Genomic DNA, 19871 nt, shown 5'->3' on the forward strand with positions numbered 1-19871 from the left:
TGAATATTAAAACCTATATTTAAACATATTGTCCGAGCAAGAGCATTGTTGTTCTGAATATCAGCACGAAAGAACATAATTTTGAATGAATCAGTGTTTTGAACAAATCAGAAGAGTGAATGATTCAGTGTCTCGCTCATAAAAAAACAGTCACTTCTTTAGTTTCTAAATGAATTTGTGTTGTGAAAAAATTGGTACAGTTAATTATTCAACGACTCATAAAACTCATAAAAACAGCTGTTTGTTTCATTATTGAATAGATCAGTATTTGAACTAATTGTCTGAGGTAAACTAAACTAATGCACAGAATGACAGTCTGTCTGGAACCCAAAAACAGAAAGAGTGACACAAAAAGTAAAAAGTTCAAGAGAGCATCACTCTATTACTCAAATTTGAGGACCATAACTGTTGCATAATACTTAATAAAAGAAGAAGGGGCAAACAAAAGCATTAGACTAAATTTACAACAAACAAGAACATGAAAAAACAGATCATGTATTCGTTTAAATTGTCACAGCTATTTTAATTGATGTTTTAGAGCAATCATTGTCAAACAACCACTCAGTTCAGGATAACCAAGCACTCACGAGAGGGTCTCAGTTATGCACAATATTTTATAGCCGATTCAGAGTAGGTAGAATCTTGTATATATATTTATATCCATCATTTTCTTTCCACAAACAGGAAATTAACTCTCTAATATGGCTTCCAGATCTAATATCAGATCTACAGCAAAACTGACATCTTATGAGAACATAATCCAGCTATGTTCCCAGCACACAGACACATTTCTAAAAGTCTATTAATAAACATACATCACAGGGGAAAATTTAAATGCATGTTTTTAAAAGTGAATTTCGCTTCAGCTGTTATTTATAATGATTCGAAAAGACCATTTTTAGCTGAGCATCTCCTTAAGTCACTGAAAAATATTTTTTATTAATTTATATCCAAAAATAAGTTGCAAATTAATAACTATTAACATAAAATTCATAAGAGACTGGGTTTATGTGTATTTATCTTTAACCTCGATTCTGTACAGGGGATAAATATTTGATAGAAGATTTCCACTGGTGAACTTTACACCAGCTCACACATATAGACACACACACATGCAGGTAACTACTGTATATCATACACACACATATATAACATATCTCACTGATTGTATGGACCCTGTTTTAAATCCTCTAATGTTTCAATTCATATCTTTACATCGTCCAAAGTCTTTCAATAATCTAAAATGTGCAAAACAACATGGAAAGTAAACAACAGAATTCTGCATAAAAGCTCAAACATTATAAGGGATTTAAATAAAACAATTTAGTACAGGCTTGAGTTTCAAGTACATTTAACAGAAAGAGGGTAAACTCATCATGCAGCTGTTGATCACAACGATTTTCCCTCAACTAAGACAAAGCTGCTCAGCACTACACTTTGGTACACAAAAATGTATCAGACTCCTACGCCACCAAAGCTGACCGTTTAGTGTTCACTAGAGGTTCACTGTTGTTATTAATATTTAAAACGTTCTTTTAAGGCAGAATCTTGAAGCGACTCTCGCAACGGCAATCTAAGTGGCTGCATAGGACCCACTCAACATGTGAATGGTCACAGTGCCCTCTGGTGGGACACGCAAACCGGTCTGCATTACAGAATCGAATCAAAAGAGATATGAGGATGAAGAGAAAAGACTGTCACACATGTACAAATGGTTGCAGTCAGGCACACAGGCATTAAGCACCATTCAGACTGATCAAGAGTCTGACACTGATGACACACACTGGAGCCCAAACAAATAAAAAAGGGATTTGGTTCTATTGTATTAGCCTAAATATTTGTGAAGGCTGGATTCTCATTTTGTTATTTTATGCAGAACTGAGATTAGATGCTTCATAAATCCTTTTATCCATCTCCATCATTTCTATTTTATTTTCTTTAGCTGATCTGGGAGCAGGAATTATTAGGTTTGAACAGAAGGGAGGAATTCACACAGATTTCGTTTCAGCTGGCACACAACGATAAATTGTCAACTTCGCACAAACATCTTAGAATCATGCAGGCTAGTATTTTGCTACATGATTCTGTTCTGGAGCAAATGTTTGATTAAAGTTAGAGAGAAAAGAGACATAGTGAGTGGTCTGAAAAACCATGAAATATTTGTTTCCTTAAAATGAAAGCTAATTAATAACCATAATGAAACTGTGGACAAACAAACAGTTCTGAGAAGGATGGAGGCATAATGTTTGTACAATGACGAGAATGAATGATCTTTAACATGCGTCCAACTTCTGTGGTGTAAATCTTGAGGTGTACATGTCCATGACAGATGTTACACTGTATACACACATTTTGTTTTTAATTCAGGTTTATCAAAGTGTGATTCATCCAGGCAAGAAATATCAACATGAGTTCTGGAGCCACAATGCATCCCAAAGAGCTCTCTCACACCAGATAAAAAGCAACCTCTGTTAGATTTTACCCGTGACCTGCTGCTCCACATCTGAGCCATCTGCTTCAATGTCAGAGTCTGAGAGCGAGCGTGCGCAGTGGTCTGAGTCTTGCGAATGTGTATTACTGTGTGACTGGAGGCTTAGATCACTTCCCGATAAAGTGTCTGTCCTGGAAAAGAGGCCAAGGTCCAGCATGCAGGTAGGTGTCCCGCTGCTAGCGTCATTGTCGCTGTCATAATAGAAGTCCTCTAAGTCCACAAACCACTCGGGCCAGAACTTCCTCCTTATGCGCTCACAGTACATGGCGAGGTTGATCAGTTCTCCTGTGCGCAGATAGAAATAGTTATTCATTGTGTGGCTTGAAACCTGTCAAACATGGTCTGCTAATACAGCAACATATTTCTGTTTCTGAGTATAATAATGGCCAACCACTTTTTCAAGTATTTTTCCCATTCTTTTTACCCATGTGGATTTTTAAAAAAGGTTTCATTACAGTGTCATAAGAAATGAACCAAACCAACTAGCTACAAGGCTAATTAGAAATTTTGATTTGAAAAAAAGAGCACACAAAGAGTACAAGAGTGTGTATTGGATGGATTTAAATTATTTTATGTTTATTGCAAAATCTGCATATATTTACAAAAATTAACAAATTCTGAAAGGAAGACTGAGTCTATTACATTATTCAAAGTGCTTTGTGGGAGTTGAGTGGTTGCTAGGCTCTCTTGTGAAGCATTTTGGTCTCAGCGATTCTCTGATTGGTAGAGAATTATGGGTAATGTAGTTTTTATTAAAAACCAGTTAATCATTTAAAATCAATTGCCCAGTGGATAAAATTAATGTAATTTCATTTACTTTCGGAACTGGACTCATGCTCTCTTTTCTGCTGAGATGGTTTGACATTTTATGTATGACTGAACTTTAATGTGCAGAAGCATTAAAAAAATGCCTATAATGCCATCTAGTGGACATTTAACAAACTGCAATGCCAGAGCACAAAATTTAAAGGAAATGAAATTTTGGATAACTTTCAAATCTGTTTAATTTTCATTCTTATAGGAACACAGAAGGAGATGTTAGGCAAAATGTTCAAACTGCGCTTTTTTGAATTTTGTTTTGTGATATCAGGCTCCAAAACTGCTACCCTAAAGTATCATAAAAGAAATCCAAATGACTTGTGGACTTTATACAAAGTCTTCTAAAACTATATGATAGTTTTGTGACCTAATTTAAATCATTATTCAGTAAAAATACATTTTTTGTTCTTATTTGAGTACTGGTCCACCAGTATTGCACAGAACAGAGCCTTTTGTGTTTCATGGAACAAATAAAGTCATACAGCTTTGGAACAAAAATGATGAAAGACTTTTCATTTTTGGGGGAACTATCCCTTTAAATACAACATCTAAAATGAAGACATGCGTGAATCCATCTCTTGTTCTCTAGATATTTCCAATTATTTTAATGGCCCTATTAGGACTACAAAACTGCAGTTGTGAGGACTTGCTCACCTTTAATGAGCTGCTCGGGCCGTGTGCCAGGCAGCGTCCACATGGCTTGTGCAAGGTGACCGAACACCGTGGCATCCACACTGGACAGCTTGGGACCCATAATGTACTTCTTATCCCCTGAGGGGGCAGACGATAAATATTAACCCCCAGCCAAAATTTAAGACAAATAACAGACTTCTTTAAAATTGTTTCAGAAACTGAAAATACAAGACAATATTTAGATTTTCAGTTTATTCAATTACCAAATGGATAAACATTTGTCAAAAAAACATGCTCCTGACAAAGTATCATTTTAACCCTCTATTCCTTGTCTTGCTCACCTAGCAGTGTGGCCAGTGTGCGGATGTCCTTCTCCATGAGGGTGTAAACTTCCTCCTTAGTGAAGCAGCCAATGCCGTGACAGTACATCTCTCGCTTCACAATGCCACCAGTCAGCTGACACAGGATCCATTTCAGCAGGTCACTGAGGGGCCCGGGAAGGTCCAGCATCCTTTGAGTCTCTTGAACATTATCCACCCACTGACAGTAAGCAATGGTCCTGTGGTGACAGAGATCAGTGGAGAATGAAATGAATAAATTAAAGGTAATGATTCCTTTCCTAAAGTACAAATGTATCTATATATTTTCATGTATAAAGAGCCATTTATATTGTGTGGGTAAAATACAAACATCATATTATGAATACAACACATTAATAATAATATTAATTATATTATTATATTAGTTGGTTTTTATGTTGTCATTTTTCTTAAGTAAGCAATGTTGCAAGGAGAGATGAGAGGAACAATTCACAAACTGCAGATGCGCAATTTTATTGATTCCCTAACTGAAGGCTTTAGAAAGCAGATATATTTAGTGCATTACAGCATGCATAAAATACATTAGAACTTTACTATACTGCATATTTAACTTGCATAATACATTTATTTTGCAGCTGCTTTTATCCAAAACAACTTACAAATTAGGAAATCTTCACAAATAATTGATCACAAGCACAAGCAATTCATCATAAAATGGGCTTGTTTATATTTCAGAGTTTATTAACTGTGTGCAGCTTTAGGATCACACAGAAAACAAACTCAGTTTGGCCTTTGAGATTAAACTTTGAATTAATTCTCTGCTCTGTGATTATCTGAATCAAATTAATTAAACCCGTCTTCTAATTAACTTCTTTGCACAGTAGGCAATGTATTAATAAAAACCATTCATCCAAAATGGCTTCAAGCTCTCTTTGGGTTCATGGCTTTGAACTCACCACTTGGAATTTAAAATCAGCCTTTCATCAAGTTTAAATCAGATTCAAAGCCACAGTGTGTGAATTCTCCACCAAAACTAACAACTAAATTCAAACATTGCATTGACCAACACGGCATATAAATTTGTAAGGACATATTATATGGATTCCATGAAACAGTATTGTATGCTACATGGTTTGTTTGTAAAAAATTTTTACTGAAATGGGTCAAGTATGTTACAGGTGGTTCATCTCCTGATTAAAACCCACCAGTGTCATAATCCAGATTTCCTGCCTATTTCCCAGCATGACATCCGTCACTCTTATTTATAGCTCAATAAATGTTCTTGCTCAGCAAGCTCTTTAGCTGATATACACAACACTACTCTGGAGTGGACACAGATATTCAAACTCATGAATTATTCAATCAATAGCCATGTGGGATTCTATATATAGCACAGTGTAAAGTACTTCTAGGCAGTGTGAAGAGAGAATGCACAAGAAAAAGGTCAAAAAATGTTAGCCTGAATTCACTGTAAGTCACTTTGGATAAAAGTGTCTGCTAAATGCATAAAAATGTAAATGTAAATGTAAAAAGAAACAAACAAACAAAAAATGAAGACGAAATCAGGTTGTAAGAAAAGTGATTGGTTATACAATTGTTTTTTTCCTGAGTATAATGCTTACACTTAATGTGTAGGATAATGTTTCAGCACAAGTCATTAATTTTATAAATCTGCTGCCTGCACTGCAAATTATGTCAGCAGTCCACTGCAAGCTTATCACGCATATTCTAGTGGTTTATGGTTCATTCATTTTTATTAAAGTGGTTGCAATCAATTTATTTTAGCTTCATTTAAATAAACAAATTTTGCTGAAAATTAGTCAACCAAATGTGTTTATTTAAATGTAGCTAAAATAAATTGATTGCAACCACTTACCTTAAAAAAAAAATGAGAATCATTTTCTTTGGTGTATTTGTTTAGAAATTTTAATTTTGGGGTGAACTATTCCTTTAAGGCTTTAAAAATCAAAAACTCCCCAGCCAAATAAAAAAAACTGCAGAACTCTACTGACTCTAGTCAATAATCCGTAAGCGCATATTTGATCCGCAGCAGAAGAGTGACTCATTCTGAATGGCAGCACATGACTCACCAGTACAAGTGTTCCTCCACCATGGTGGTGATGGCCTGCGCTACCGCCTGCTCCTGAGAGCTCAGACTCTTGTTTAGGCTCACACCAAGTTTCTCCTCCAGAAAGTCAATTATAAATTCAGTCCCGCACACCTGCTCGTAATTATACTCGATCCAAGGCATCTTGCCCTGGGACGAGAGGCTTCCATCAAAGTAATTCTGCAAAAAAGAGAAGCATATTGAGAGTGAATAGACAAGTATTATTATTATTATTAATATAAAAAAAAACACTACTCCTTATTTTGGAGCATCTGGGTGTGAACTGAAAAAAACAATCATATTTTCTAAGAGGCTTTCATGAATTTCATTGACATTTCAACAGCAGATGGTGTGACTTCCAATAACTGCATGTAACCACTGATCAAAGGAAATGGACTCAAATCCAAACTGCTCCTTTATGCATACTTGATAGGGCAGATCAACCATGCGCAGATAGGTCTCCATTTTCAGGCAGAAAGGTGAAAGGCTTGGCACCCCATTTTTTGGCCTGGAGAACTGGTGAAGGATGATGGCATCTTTAGAATCCAACTGTTGTTCTTTCCTGCAAGGAGGAGATCAACCATAGATTGTAAAATCAGACAATCTACTCGAGATTTCACTATGAACAGATGAATAAAAGGTCACTCAAAATACTAATGATTAAATATCACAGTCAGACATATGGAACAAAACTTTGTATTTGTATTTAGTTGGCATGCATTTTGATCAAAAACAGGTATGTATTTTATCAACATATTTGTTCTTTGGAAGAAATCCATCACCCTGGCATTGAAATGCATGATTCTTTACCAGCTGAAGTACAGGAAGAAAATGGTTTTATAGGAACATTATTTAGCTTTAAAAGCAGCTATTTAGCCCCCAAAATCAAGTGGAGTGCATCGGAAAAGGTCTTATATTATAATTATGAGGAAATAGCAGGATGTGTGTGGGAGGACACAGACAGGTCTTATTTCACAAGCAGAAACAACAAGTCCAAGCCTGAGCTTTCAAAACAACACAGCTTAATCCTATTCTGATCACACACAAGTTCAAAAATTCTCAACACATATTCTAAAAATGTGATTTGTATAACCAAACTATCCCTATCATATGGGCTGTAGAATATTACTCTGAATCAGGGTATTTTGTGGGGGAAGGGGAAATATTTCGATTTGCTGAAATCCCTTCAATATAGATAAGAAAGATTAGCACAGATTCAGAGGTGCAATGGGACAAATCCGTCCACATTTAGCCATCATTAATAAAAAGCAATCATGATTTCTACACTCAAAGCACCAATAACAAATACAGATATCCAAATAATAACAGTGTTTACTAGTAAAGTGTTTAGGAGACCCTGTCAGGGTTAATATAATACACAGCAATAGAAATTTCGGTAAAACTTAACTTAAAGCCTTTATGTACAGTGCATTATAAAGGTATTCATAATGTAGCCTATATCATAATGCATTTTATCTTTTTAAAATTCATTATAATATTTGAAGGCTCCTTTTTATATCTGCAATTGGTTGTTTATAAAAATTTAATGCATTATAATAGTTTCTAAAATATTAGAAAATATAACATATTTTAGAAAATAATATATATATATATATTAGAAAAATACATACATCTAAAATATGTTTAGAAAGTATAATACATCACAACACCTGAGAAACAGCCAATTTCAGATATAATAAGGAATCTGCAAATATATTTTAATGCATTTTAACTTAGGTTGTGAAAACATAATGCATTACAACATAATTTATGAATACCTTTATAGTGCATTAAACAAGTGTTTAATCAACAGAAATTTTCCTTTGCATAATGATTACATAACACAATTTCAGAATATTACACCTGGGGCTTTGTAATTAACCATGACGGTAAAGTTAAGATACAAAATAAGATCACCAAAAGTTTCCATGTATGCATGTATTTATTCTTTTGTTTATTTGGGTGCTATGTAATTTTTAGAGTTAACAGACTGTCACAGTTTATTATCCAGGCCAAAACAACAAACTCTGGAACTATTTTCCCAATTAATATAAATTTCACAGCCTTCAGCTGGTGTGCCCAGGACGGCCACCAGAGGGCACTCCTATGTCTGTTTGTGATCACATGGCTGGTTGGTGCCATGTGTTCTCCAGTCTATTGTTTGACCCCGCCCTTCTTGTTACCTCATTATTGTTTCAGTCACTCCACCTGTGTCTCCCTCGTTACCCTCCTCATTTGTCTCCCTATTTATTATCCTTGTGTTTGCAGTCCTGTGCTTCTTTGTTGTTGGCTGTGCCCTGTTCCTACCTGCCTGTTTTTCCCCTCTTGGTGTGGTTTTTGTTAGTTTTGTTTATTTAATTTTTTTATACTAGTGAGGCTCCGATGCAGTTTTCAAAGCACTATTGTATCACACACTGTCAAAATGCTTGTATAGAAATGACAATACCATGTGACTGATTTTTGAAGCTTTGAATGTTATCCTGTTTAGGAAGGTTGGGACAGCTGGTTTTAAAAAAAAATGGTGCTTTGCATGTGTTTAACTTTACATTGTCTTTGTTGTGTGTGCGTACACTTATTTGGGTTTCAATAGAGAAGTTAAGAATAACCTCAACACCAGACAGACACTGAATGCATGTCACACCTCTACTGCATCTTATCATGTTCTATAGCTGGGGTTGAGATTTTATTATATTCAGAGACCCCGAACAGCTCACACAAAATATTTTTGCTACTACTCGCGTCAATTAGGGTGAAGTCAGCTAAAATGGGATATCAGGTTTCATTCATCACGAATAAGGGCACTAAGGCATTCATAAGCTAACCAACAAAAAGGTTTATAAACAAGGTTTTTTTTTTTTTTTTTTTTTTGAAGTCACAAACTTGTATATTTTATATTATTGATCAATATGTGAATCCGTTGGCCGGACTAAGCATGACACGAGTTGGCACAGATTAATAACTTTTTCAAACCATCCTCTGCTCAGCAATGTTTTATTAGATTTGGTGGGGAAATCAAGTCTGACCACCAGATGTCGCTAATGCGAACTGTGTTTAAAGCTTCGAGTAATTAACCGTTTTCGGCACAATTTCATGAAAGCCTCGACTTCCCATCACTATTATTATTATTTTTTTTTTTTTTACTATTAATAAAGAGCCCAATTCCTGCATCTTTGCGTCTTCGCCTCATCTCTCCACTCCGACCGTGACAGAAGAAGCCCAGGACTGCAAACACAAGGAGAATAAATAGGGAGACAAACGAGGGAGACACAGGTGGAGTAACTGAAACAGTAATGAGATAACAAGAAGGGTGGGGTCAGACAATAGACTGGAGAGCCCATGGCACCAACAAAAACAATGACAAGCCATGTGCTCACAAACAGACACAGGAGTGCCCTCTGGTGGCCGTCCTGGGCACACCAGCTGAAGACTGTGACAATAAAAAGGCCATTCAGATCTATAAGGATGCCACTCATCCTCTCAGATATGCATTTTAGATGCTTCCATGTGGCTATAACATGAACATTCTGATAACCTTATACTATGTCTATTAATGTCTTTTTACGACAAAATCAAAGACTAATCTATATTCTATGGCAAACTGAATGAAGTGTAAAGCATGAGTACGATCCGAATACTGCAGAGTTCAATACTCAAACATGACGCTGTCCACTGCCTGCGGTGCTGAAATCCTCCAGTCAAGTATTGTATCAACGTCTGTTTCCATATTAAAACAGGCTACAGCTAAAACGGAAGTTATTTAGTTCCTCCAACAGCATTATAGGCCCCCCTTGTTTTGTATTAGGTAATGGCCTGCAGATGAGCCAAGAAAGGTCGCTTCACAATTCAAGGACACCGTGATCCAGCGAAGTAAACAGTCAAGATCACGTGCCGCATGATGACGCTTTATTTACACTAAAAAGAAACGAATTTATCAAGGTACTTTTGTTCAGTGCGAATATAAACAAGGGCAGTTCCGGCTGGGTATCGATGACAGAGCGTTTTTATATGCTCCCGTGCGGCCAAACACCGAAAACTTGACTTGATGCAGCCAGCGGACAAGCGAGCTCAAGAAAAACACGAGAACCTCACTGGCACTGGCATTGCCAGCGGACCAATATTTACATCTTTCCCTGGAGAGGTTCAAATGTGTATAATGCATGTATTATGAAATATTGTAAACAATAACAGAAGGTCATTTCATATATCATTTGACAGCAGGCCACAGCACTGACCTGATGGAGAGCAGCTCGTGCAGCAGATACGCAGCCGCAGCCAGCAGGGCACCTCCGGTGATGTAAAGCGTCTTCCTCCACCAGGAATCCGATACCAGTCCCGACATGATCCCGCCGAAATCCTGCACAGGGACGGCTACTATGTACCCATCAAATAAGTGACGCTCATCAGAGCCACACAACCCGAGGGACGGGCTCTGATTCCGGCCAAGATCAACCACGAACGAGCGGGAGGAGGCGAAACCAGCGACCCAGTACATTCTCTCTCTCCCCCCGCTTCCTCCAACGAATCCTGCGCCACTTCATTTATCTATATAAATATGGACAAATGTCACATGGTTAAGCGTTATGTCGGTCTCGTAAAGCAAAAGAAAAGCATTTTAACAGGATTCGGCTCCCGCGCGCAGCTCCGCATCCTCCTTTGTTGCTGTGCTGGAGCTGAGTGACGTCACGACGCATCACACAGGGAAGCTAGGCAAATAAAACATACTCAGGTGTTTTTTTATTATTATTATTATTATTATTAAACTACAGAGGCAGACCTAGACAAAATTTGAAGGACATCGTGGTTTGCAGTGATTAATAGCGTCCATTTCGCTTTTCTTCATTGGTGTAGCCAATAATGTGTATCACGATAATGTGCTGAAAGATATATATTAGTGCAGTGTAATATATGGGTTATGAAGAGTCCAGATGTAAAAGCCTCAAAGTGCCGCCCGAAATTTCTAAAATGAGCATTTTTCTCAGGCTCCTATGTTCGTGTTATGTTATTGTTATTTAATTTTAAGAACCTATTCATTGCCTTTAATGTGGAATTAAACTAGGAGCCTGAGAAAAATGCTCACTTTAGAAGAAAATTTCAAACGGCACTTAAAAGGCTTTTGCATCTGAACTAATGTAATTATAAAATGTATATATGTGCGTGTGTACAGTGTATGTTGCTAAATTATTTCCATTAATTTAACCATAAATTACATTATGCATGCAAATACATTATGAATATCTATCTATCTGTTTGTCTATATTAGTGCTGTGCTGGGCAACTGTCGCGTTAACGCATTAATTAACTCCGACAATTATTTTATCGCGCATTAACGCAGTTTTTATTATTACTATTATTTTGAAAGTCCATTGCTCACTGACTCTGAATACACATACAGTCAAACCGGCTCACAGTAGGGGCGTGGATGTTGACCAAACCAAATGTTATTGCACTTTTGTTCATGTAGTAGTAACTTTTAAATGAAAAAAGTGCACAATACACTACTTTTGAATTTGAATCTGTACACTATTATCCCCACGTTTCTATGGTATACTGAAAAACAAGAATAAGCATATAAGTATTCAAGGCTTTTATTGGCATAAACTATATATATATATATATATATATATATATATAATATATATATGTGTGTGTGTGTGTGTGTGTGTGTGTGTGTGTGTGTGTATAGAGTCAATATTTACAGTGTTGACTCTGCAATTTGCTCTGGCGTGCTGGATATTAGCTTCTGGGCCAAATCCTGACTGATGGCGATCCATTCTTGCCTTATTAGTTCTCTGAGTTAATCACAATTTGTGGGCTTCTGCTTGTCCACTCGACTTTTGAAGACTGACCACGGGTTCTCTTTGGGATTGAGATCAAGGGAGTGGCCTGGTCTAAAATTTCAATAAAGTAATGATCTTCGAGCTACTTCATCACTCTTGCAGGACGTTTTTCTACCATTCTTTATTCATGGCAGTGTTTTTACCGCCACACATGGATGGTCTCAGGATGCTTCTTGAAGAGCACCGCCACACATGGATGGTCTCAGGATGCTTCACTGTTGGCACAACACAGGACTCATGGTAGCGTTCACCTTTTCTTCTCCGAACAATCCATTTTCCAGATGTCCATAACAGTCTGAAGGGAGCTTCAGAGAAAATAACTTTGCACCAGTATTCTGCTCTCCAATCCTTGTACTTCCTGCAGAATTTCAGTCTGTCCTTGATGTTTTTCTTGGAGAGAAGTGGCTTCTTTGCTGCCCTTCGATGATGGCTGCATTTGTTTCTTTGGAGGTAACCATTGCTAACAAGAACACAATGATTGGAAGTACTTCTTCCATCCTTTTATAGCAATCAGCCTGCTCTTACAATCTATTAAGTAGGATAGTGATATTACCTGACTAGTACTCCTTCACACTTTCACATGTGCTGCTGATATGATTAGTCAGTTAATGTTAGCTGGTCATATATATATATATATATATATATATATATATATATATATAAAAAATTTAACCTTTTTTGAGATATATATATATATATAATTTTTTTTTCTTTTGTGAAAAGTACATTTTTTGTCCAATGAAGCTTTTAGCAGCTATTTAAAATGCATCTGATCACTCTACACAATAATCTAGAAACAATATGAATGAACACAACAACAGCTTGAGCAGCAAACTTTGCAAAATTCAAAATTTGTCACTGCCAAAACTTTTGGCCACAACTGTATGTATATAATGTATTTGCATGCATAATGTACAATAATCAAACATTTTACAAAAATGCATAAATGTTCTGATAAATCTGGATAAAATAATACATTGAAATAGTTGTCTATTTATAATAAATACGACTCTAAGGATGTGTTCAAAGTAGAGAATTGCTCAGGCTGAAGAAAACTTCCTCTCAATGATGACACAAATGATTTCATTTTATTAATTACCTATACTATTTAAGTGCAAAGTCGCAAATGATTATACAATTCTCTTTGTCTGTTTGGCCTCTGACATACCTACCAAAGATCACCACCACAATAAACAACTAAATGGCAAAAGGCATGTGGCATGCGACTGTGGCATGTTGAGTGGATTAAAAATGCTCCAATCTCAAATTCTTATCTTAACAAAAGCTTTACGAAACATGTTCTATGAATCAAGCCTCTGATAAAAAATGTTTTATCAAGGAACACAATCCAAAGAATGATTATTACAGCAATTCTTCACTATGCAACATATTTTGACATCTTGAGTGTGGGTTATTTCTCCATTTCCAAGCAGGTGAAGTCCGTTTGATAGCATTTCCACATTACAATAGCTCAGCTGTAAGTTGTGGCTCGACCTGGTTCATCCAGATTCTCACTCTCAGCCCAGACCCGGTCAGGCTGGGGTTCTTCTTTGCGTTTGATTGCATGCAATGCATAGTTGATGGCCGTGCTCTGCTGCCAGCTCCACGCTCCTGTGAGAGGATTGTATATCATGCCTCTGATAGCCTCCACGTAGAAATCAACTGGGATACAGTGAGACAGAAAGATGGTAAAAGCAAGTAACAAATTCTGCTGTACAATAAACACTGTAGCAGTGGAAAAAATAGATCATATTTAACCATTAAGTAATATATACCAGGCTTTTCCAACAGTAGCTGTTATTTAAACAGCGAAGGAGATCTGTGATAGAAAAGTGGAGGGGTAATACCCAGAAATTGATCAATGAATGACAGTGAGAGAGTAATGGAAGACAGAGGCAACACTCACAAGACTCCAGAAGTCGTTCCAAATCCTCTGGGCTGATGAACTTCTCCCAGTCATGAGTTCCACTCGGAACAATCCTTAACAGCTGCTCCGCTGCCACAATCCCAAAAACGTACGACAAGTTGGTTTTGTTAAGAGTGGTGATGAAAAGAGAGCCACCAGGCTGAAAAAATACATAATACATTACATACATAAATTAGTTGTTATACAGTACATGAATACTTGAATGTTTTATTTTAACATTTTATAGTTTAATAGAACTTTATTTACACTATAATAGGGATATGACAACTTTTGTGTAAAAAGATCCGTTAAGTGTTCCCTCCTTGAATTAAATACATTTTATTATATTTAAAATATCAAGATCTTAAAAATGCATATAATAAATATCAATATTTAATATATATTTTTTTCTTATTGTGAGATACATTTTAATATAATTTTATTTTATATATATATATATATATATATATATATATATATATATATATATATATATATAGATATCGATATTATTTATATATATATATATATATATATATATATATATATATATATATATATATATATATATATATATATATATATATATATTATTTAGTGATTTTTATCAACTCTATATAACAAACAATCTAAAATGAAACTGAAAAGAAAAGAAAGCAAAACAGAAACTGACTGATGAAAGTGCCTGGATGTCACAGCATTAGGAAAGATTAAGGGGATTTGGAGTAACTCTCCTTGTCCTCTGACACACTGACACAGGAGATTAAATCAGTCCATTCGGTTCTCTTTGCTGGGAATCCCACTGTTACTATTTCTGCTACTGTCACTGTTTCAGATGTCAGTGATGTTGTGACACACCTTCAACACCTGCTGGCAACAGCTGGCAAAGGCGTCCAGGTCAGCCAGATGTTCCACCACCTCAGATGCCACTACAGCATGAAAGCCCTCTACTTCCTCCTCAGCGAGTTCCTCCAGGGTGCAGGCCTGATAGCGAACTCTCTCTCGTAAATCAGGATCATAGGAGGAGTGCAGCTCTGCGGTCCGCACACTGTCCTCCACCGGGTCGATTCCCAGGACGTCTGCTCCTAGCCTCCCTAGTGGCTGAGAAAGGTTAGTGCTACTTTGTTTTTTTGATACCCATGTTTGACAGCATCCACAGCAGTGTTATTGTTAACTTTAACTAAAATTGCTACATATTATTTTTAGTAATTAAAACGGACAAAATAAAATATTAATATTAGATGGAAAACTTAAATGAAAACTAGAAATGTTGCCTAGGCAAATGTATTGAAATACATTTTATTTAAAGTACTGAAAAATGACTAAAATAAAAATAAACTAATAATGATAATAATAATAACAACAATAATGACAAAAGCAGATATATTACTTAAACTAAAACTAACATTAAAATGAAAACTGAAAATATAAATGAAGCCAATATGAAAATCTATACATAAACACACACACACATATACATACATACATACATATTTTATATATATATATATATATATAAAATAAAAATGGTTAAAAAAATGGTTTTAAGTCAATTCTTTCTATCTTTTGCTGTGGTGTGTCAGTAGGAAATATCAGTTTACATTTCCAAACATTCATTTTGCAATTTTTTGTCATTCATCATGTCATTCCAGACTGGATGATGATGAGATTAGATCTCTGAGTGCAATACTGGCTGTTGTCAGACTTTGTGCAAACAGAAATCTCACTGGATTATTTCAATCAATGGGAAAATTAATGTTTGGAGATGTAAACTTATATATTTACTTACATAACTTCTCAGAACATTAGAATATTACTTAAGACCAATACAAAGAAAGGATTTTTAGAAATCTTGGCCAACTGAAAAGTATGAACATGAAAAGTATGAGCATGTACAGCACTCAATACTTAGTTGTGGCTCCTTTTGCCTGAATTACTGCAGCAATGCGGCGTGGCATGGAGTTGATCAGTCTGTGGCACTGCTCAGGTGTTATGAGAGCCCAGGTTGCTTTAATAGTATATATATATATATATATATATATATATATACTATTAAAAATAACACTAACCCACAGGAGAGATATTAGCAATTTTTCATTGTTGATTCTGGATTTGTATGGTAAACATATTTTAATGGAAAAGAAAATTGGATGTAAAACAAACGACAACAACAACAACACTGCAGATCGCCCTCTACTGGTCATTCAGGGCAGAAATTCAGAAATAGGGCTTCAGCAACCAGTCAATTGTCTGTACCACTGATGTGCCCTAAAGGGGATCTTCCGACAGAAGCTTTTGCATGACAGGACACTCAAGAGACATCATGCTCATCAAAACAAAACAATGATGCATCAGGCAAAGAGATAGCCTGGAGAAAGTGTGTTTATCTCAGTGGAGGAAATCACTGGGCGCAAAGCTGTCTGTTTTAATCGTGTAGTTCAGTTGGTAGGTTTTCAGTTATCATTTGTGGCCAGCTAAAAATAATCATGCATGTTATAAACCTAACAAACATGAGACCAGCTTTATACTGCTACCACACCCAGACCAGATCTCAAATAACAAAATATCATACAGTAAACAGAAAAATGACTAATGCGACTAGCTCAATACTTATCTGCAGTCATTTTCATAATTAACACTAATTACCTCACTCAGCACACCTCCACCACAGCCGACATCCAGGATCCTGAGTCCAGCTAGAGGTTTGCCCAACTGCTGCACGCCGTGCACATTCAACAAATTATCCCTGAAAATGGGGTCAAAGGTCACAAAATGAGGTTAAGAAGGCATTAGGCTAGAAAACATATAACCTCTGGTCATGCAGAATTTTGAAACCATGTGCATCAGACTGACGTGAAACAGAAAATCTGAAGCTAATCACAGAATGCAATTCCACAGTGCGTTTCCTGAGTCACAAACACGTCTTACTGCTAGTCCCTCTGGCTAGACACATGCCTCTGACATCCTGAAGCGATCGTACATCCTCACTGCTCATCCCGCTGGACCTAAGGGCGTCATCCTCACGATCTTCCCCAAAAGCCTGGACAGACCAAAGCAGCCCGAGGTGCTCACTGCCAATCCTGTTAACTCAGCCCATCTTTGCCAACAAACCCCAACGTCTTTGAAGGAATTCCCTGCCTGATCTCTAGAAACACACATTCCTCAAGTACAACGTAATAACCAGCAACAGCACAGAGGTCCCTCATTTAAACAAGCCCCCGGGGCACCGCCATATACGCTGTACTCTACAACTGATCCCGTGTTCATCGAAGGGGAAGAAATTGTGCACTGGATGATTCCAGGAGGCGAGGGGAAAGGCTTACAACGACAATCGCAATATCCATCCTGACCTTTTTGGAAACAGCTGCCAAGAGAAGAAACACAGACATGCTGCATAAACTCTAGCTGCTGTCCTCACCCTTTCACCCTAATTACCATTACCTGGACATGGGACAGATGATTCTGTTTTCTATCTCTGGACATGCCAGTACTATTGATAGAACAGCCTGAGTTGGATTAACAGAAATTATTCAGACAAGATTATTATCATCAAATCATTTTTTTTAGAGAAATGAATACTTGTATTCAAGGAAGGGTGCATTAAATTGATCAAAAGTCTGTTTCACATAAATGCTGTTCTTTTGAACTTTCTATTCATCAAGGAATCCTGGGAAGAAATATGGATCAAAATTCAGCAAAATACAGAAATACATAAAAATAGAAAACAATTAGTTTCAATTGTTATAATATTTCCAAATTTTATTTTAATTTCCCAATGTATTTTGAGCAATTAAATGCAGCTTTACACAGTATAATCTCTCAAAAAAAAAATTAAAAATATTACCAAACACAAACATTAAGTTTATGTTACAGGTGTGACATTCCATACTCCATATAACACTATTCTAAGTTAGGGATGCACCAATATAAAAAAAAATCAAGCCAGAACAAATATTACATTAAAGACAATAACTTAGTGAAAAAGTGACGTACATCGGTTAAATATGTACAAAGGGTAGGCTTAATAAGCAAGGCTTCTGCCTACACCTTTTTCTGAAATTAAAACAGAATTGAATTGCCACTGAATAAAAAATAAAAAGGTCATTACAACTTGACTTTTTTTTTTTAATTGTGAGATATAAACTCACAATTGCCAGTTATAAAGTCAGAATTGCAAGATATAACCTCGCAGTTCTAATTTTGCTCACAGAACTTTTGAGATTATGTTATTACATTTTTAGAGATTAAGCATTAGAAGACAGAAAATGCCAGCTAAATGTCAAAATAAAAGGTAATGAAAATGCAGTTAAATTTGTAATATCAACAAATCAAAAAATGATATTGCGCATCCCTAATTAAAACAGTGTTTTGTTAATTCATTTAAATTTTTAAATTAAGCTATTATGCACACAACATTTATGATGACATCACATTTACTAGCAGTACTTTTAGACATTAATGTGTCACATGGAAAATAAGACCATTTAAAATGATCTGATAAATGCAATATGGTGCAGAAAAACGGAGATCAGATCTTATCTTAAATGTACATTCATAAAAATAACCTAAAAAATTACTGATGTAAAAAAACAAACAAAAAAAGTACCAGTGATACCATGGCACTTTTATCAGTAGATGTACACACCGTATGAAAGGCACTCTCAGGTCATTCATGCAGTGCAGGACTGCAAACTCTCCCTGTAAGTCCCACCACTTGCTCGCCATGGCCTGGAACTTCCGCACCTCGGCGGGGTCGACAGTAGTCTGGGAAACCGCGCGGACATTTAGACGGGTCAATCTGCGGGAGAGGTCGTTACGATTCTCTACTAAACAAAAACCCAGTAACCAGGAGCGAGTAAACTGGAAGACTGGCCTATTAACAATAAAAACATGCAATTAATTGCATGCACTCTTGTTAGGTTGATAAATCAGTCTCACCCGTTGGACAGCTGATTGTTCTGTCTGTGATGCAGACACACCGTCCAGCTGCACAGAGACCGCTCTGCTTTCACTCTGGAGGACACGCTTCGGGTTAACGGCCATTTGAACGTAGATTCCGCCAACAGCCCAAAAGCTAATCGTGCTAATTTGTTGGCATACATAATTGGATTTTACAGCGTCACATGTATCTTAAATTATCATGACTTCAGTCAGTAAATCCAATGTGACCGTGGCGTGTCCGCAGAACTTCTGACCGAGCAGAAACTCAGCATGGAATCAAGCGTTCCTATCCTGTATAACAGTATGACACACATTTCCTTTTTTCAACTGATTAACTTTCAAAACGATTAATAAGCTGGAAAGGGGAATAAGTTTGAAATTAAACAAGAAATCTGCAACCACAACATACACAACAGTGTGGGCTTGAGTTCAAAACCTGTGAATAATAATTCAGTTCATAAAACAAGTCTGAATAATTAGTTCACAAATCATACTGATTGGGGTTAACAGCTCATAATGTACTATCAGCGAATAATTTAATGTGAAAGGCACCACAAAGTTTCAGTATAGTAATAATACAATATTGTAAAGTTATATAATGCAATACATGTCTTTATGGTGCTTTTTTGGTCATTGTTTAACATCCATGTCCCCATTCACTTTCATTATACCGAAAATAGTGGATGGATATGTCTTGTCAAAATTGTCATTTTTGTGTTGACAACTCTTAATGTGGTTTAAAAAAAACTAAATCTATTATAAATATGCCCATAATTTATTTGACTTTTTTCCATATGTCTTCACTCAGACATTTCAA

General features: G+C 36.3%; 2 protein-coding genes across 2 annotated transcripts; both read right to left on the minus strand.

Moving 5' to 3' along the window:
• Positions 1–498: 498 nt before the first annotated feature.
• Positions 499–11056, minus strand: LOC109106123 (failed axon connections homolog). The gene is made up of 6 exons (XM_042741288.1): positions 10603–11056; positions 6797–6932; positions 6354–6550; positions 4285–4502; positions 3965–4081; positions 499–2776 (listed from the first exon to the last, which is right to left on the minus strand). The coding sequence occupies exons 1-6, from the start codon at positions 10860–10862 to the stop codon at positions 2472–2474; spliced, it is 1233 nt and encodes a 410-aa protein (XP_042597222.1). The 5' UTR covers positions 10863–11056; the 3' UTR covers positions 499–2471.
• A 2217-nt stretch (positions 11057–13273) lies between these two features.
• LOC109106591 (ubiquinone biosynthesis O-methyltransferase, mitochondrial-like) lies at positions 13274–19773 on the minus strand. Its single transcript, XM_019119915.2, has 6 exons — positions 19052–19773; positions 18759–18911; positions 16760–16859; positions 14972–15214; positions 14114–14273; positions 13274–13869 (listed from the first exon to the last, which is right to left on the minus strand). The coding sequence occupies exons 1-6, from the start codon at positions 19213–19215 to the stop codon at positions 13679–13681; spliced, it is 1011 nt and encodes a 336-aa protein (XP_018975460.2). The 5' UTR covers positions 19216–19773; the 3' UTR covers positions 13274–13678.
• Between the last annotated feature and the right edge of the window lie 98 nt (positions 19774–19871).

This window comes from Cyprinus carpio, chromosome B16, assembly GCF_018340385.1.
Source record: "Cyprinus carpio isolate SPL01 chromosome B16, ASM1834038v1, whole genome shotgun sequence".
Taxonomy (NCBI): domain Eukaryota; kingdom Metazoa; phylum Chordata; class Actinopteri; order Cypriniformes; family Cyprinidae; genus Cyprinus; species Cyprinus carpio.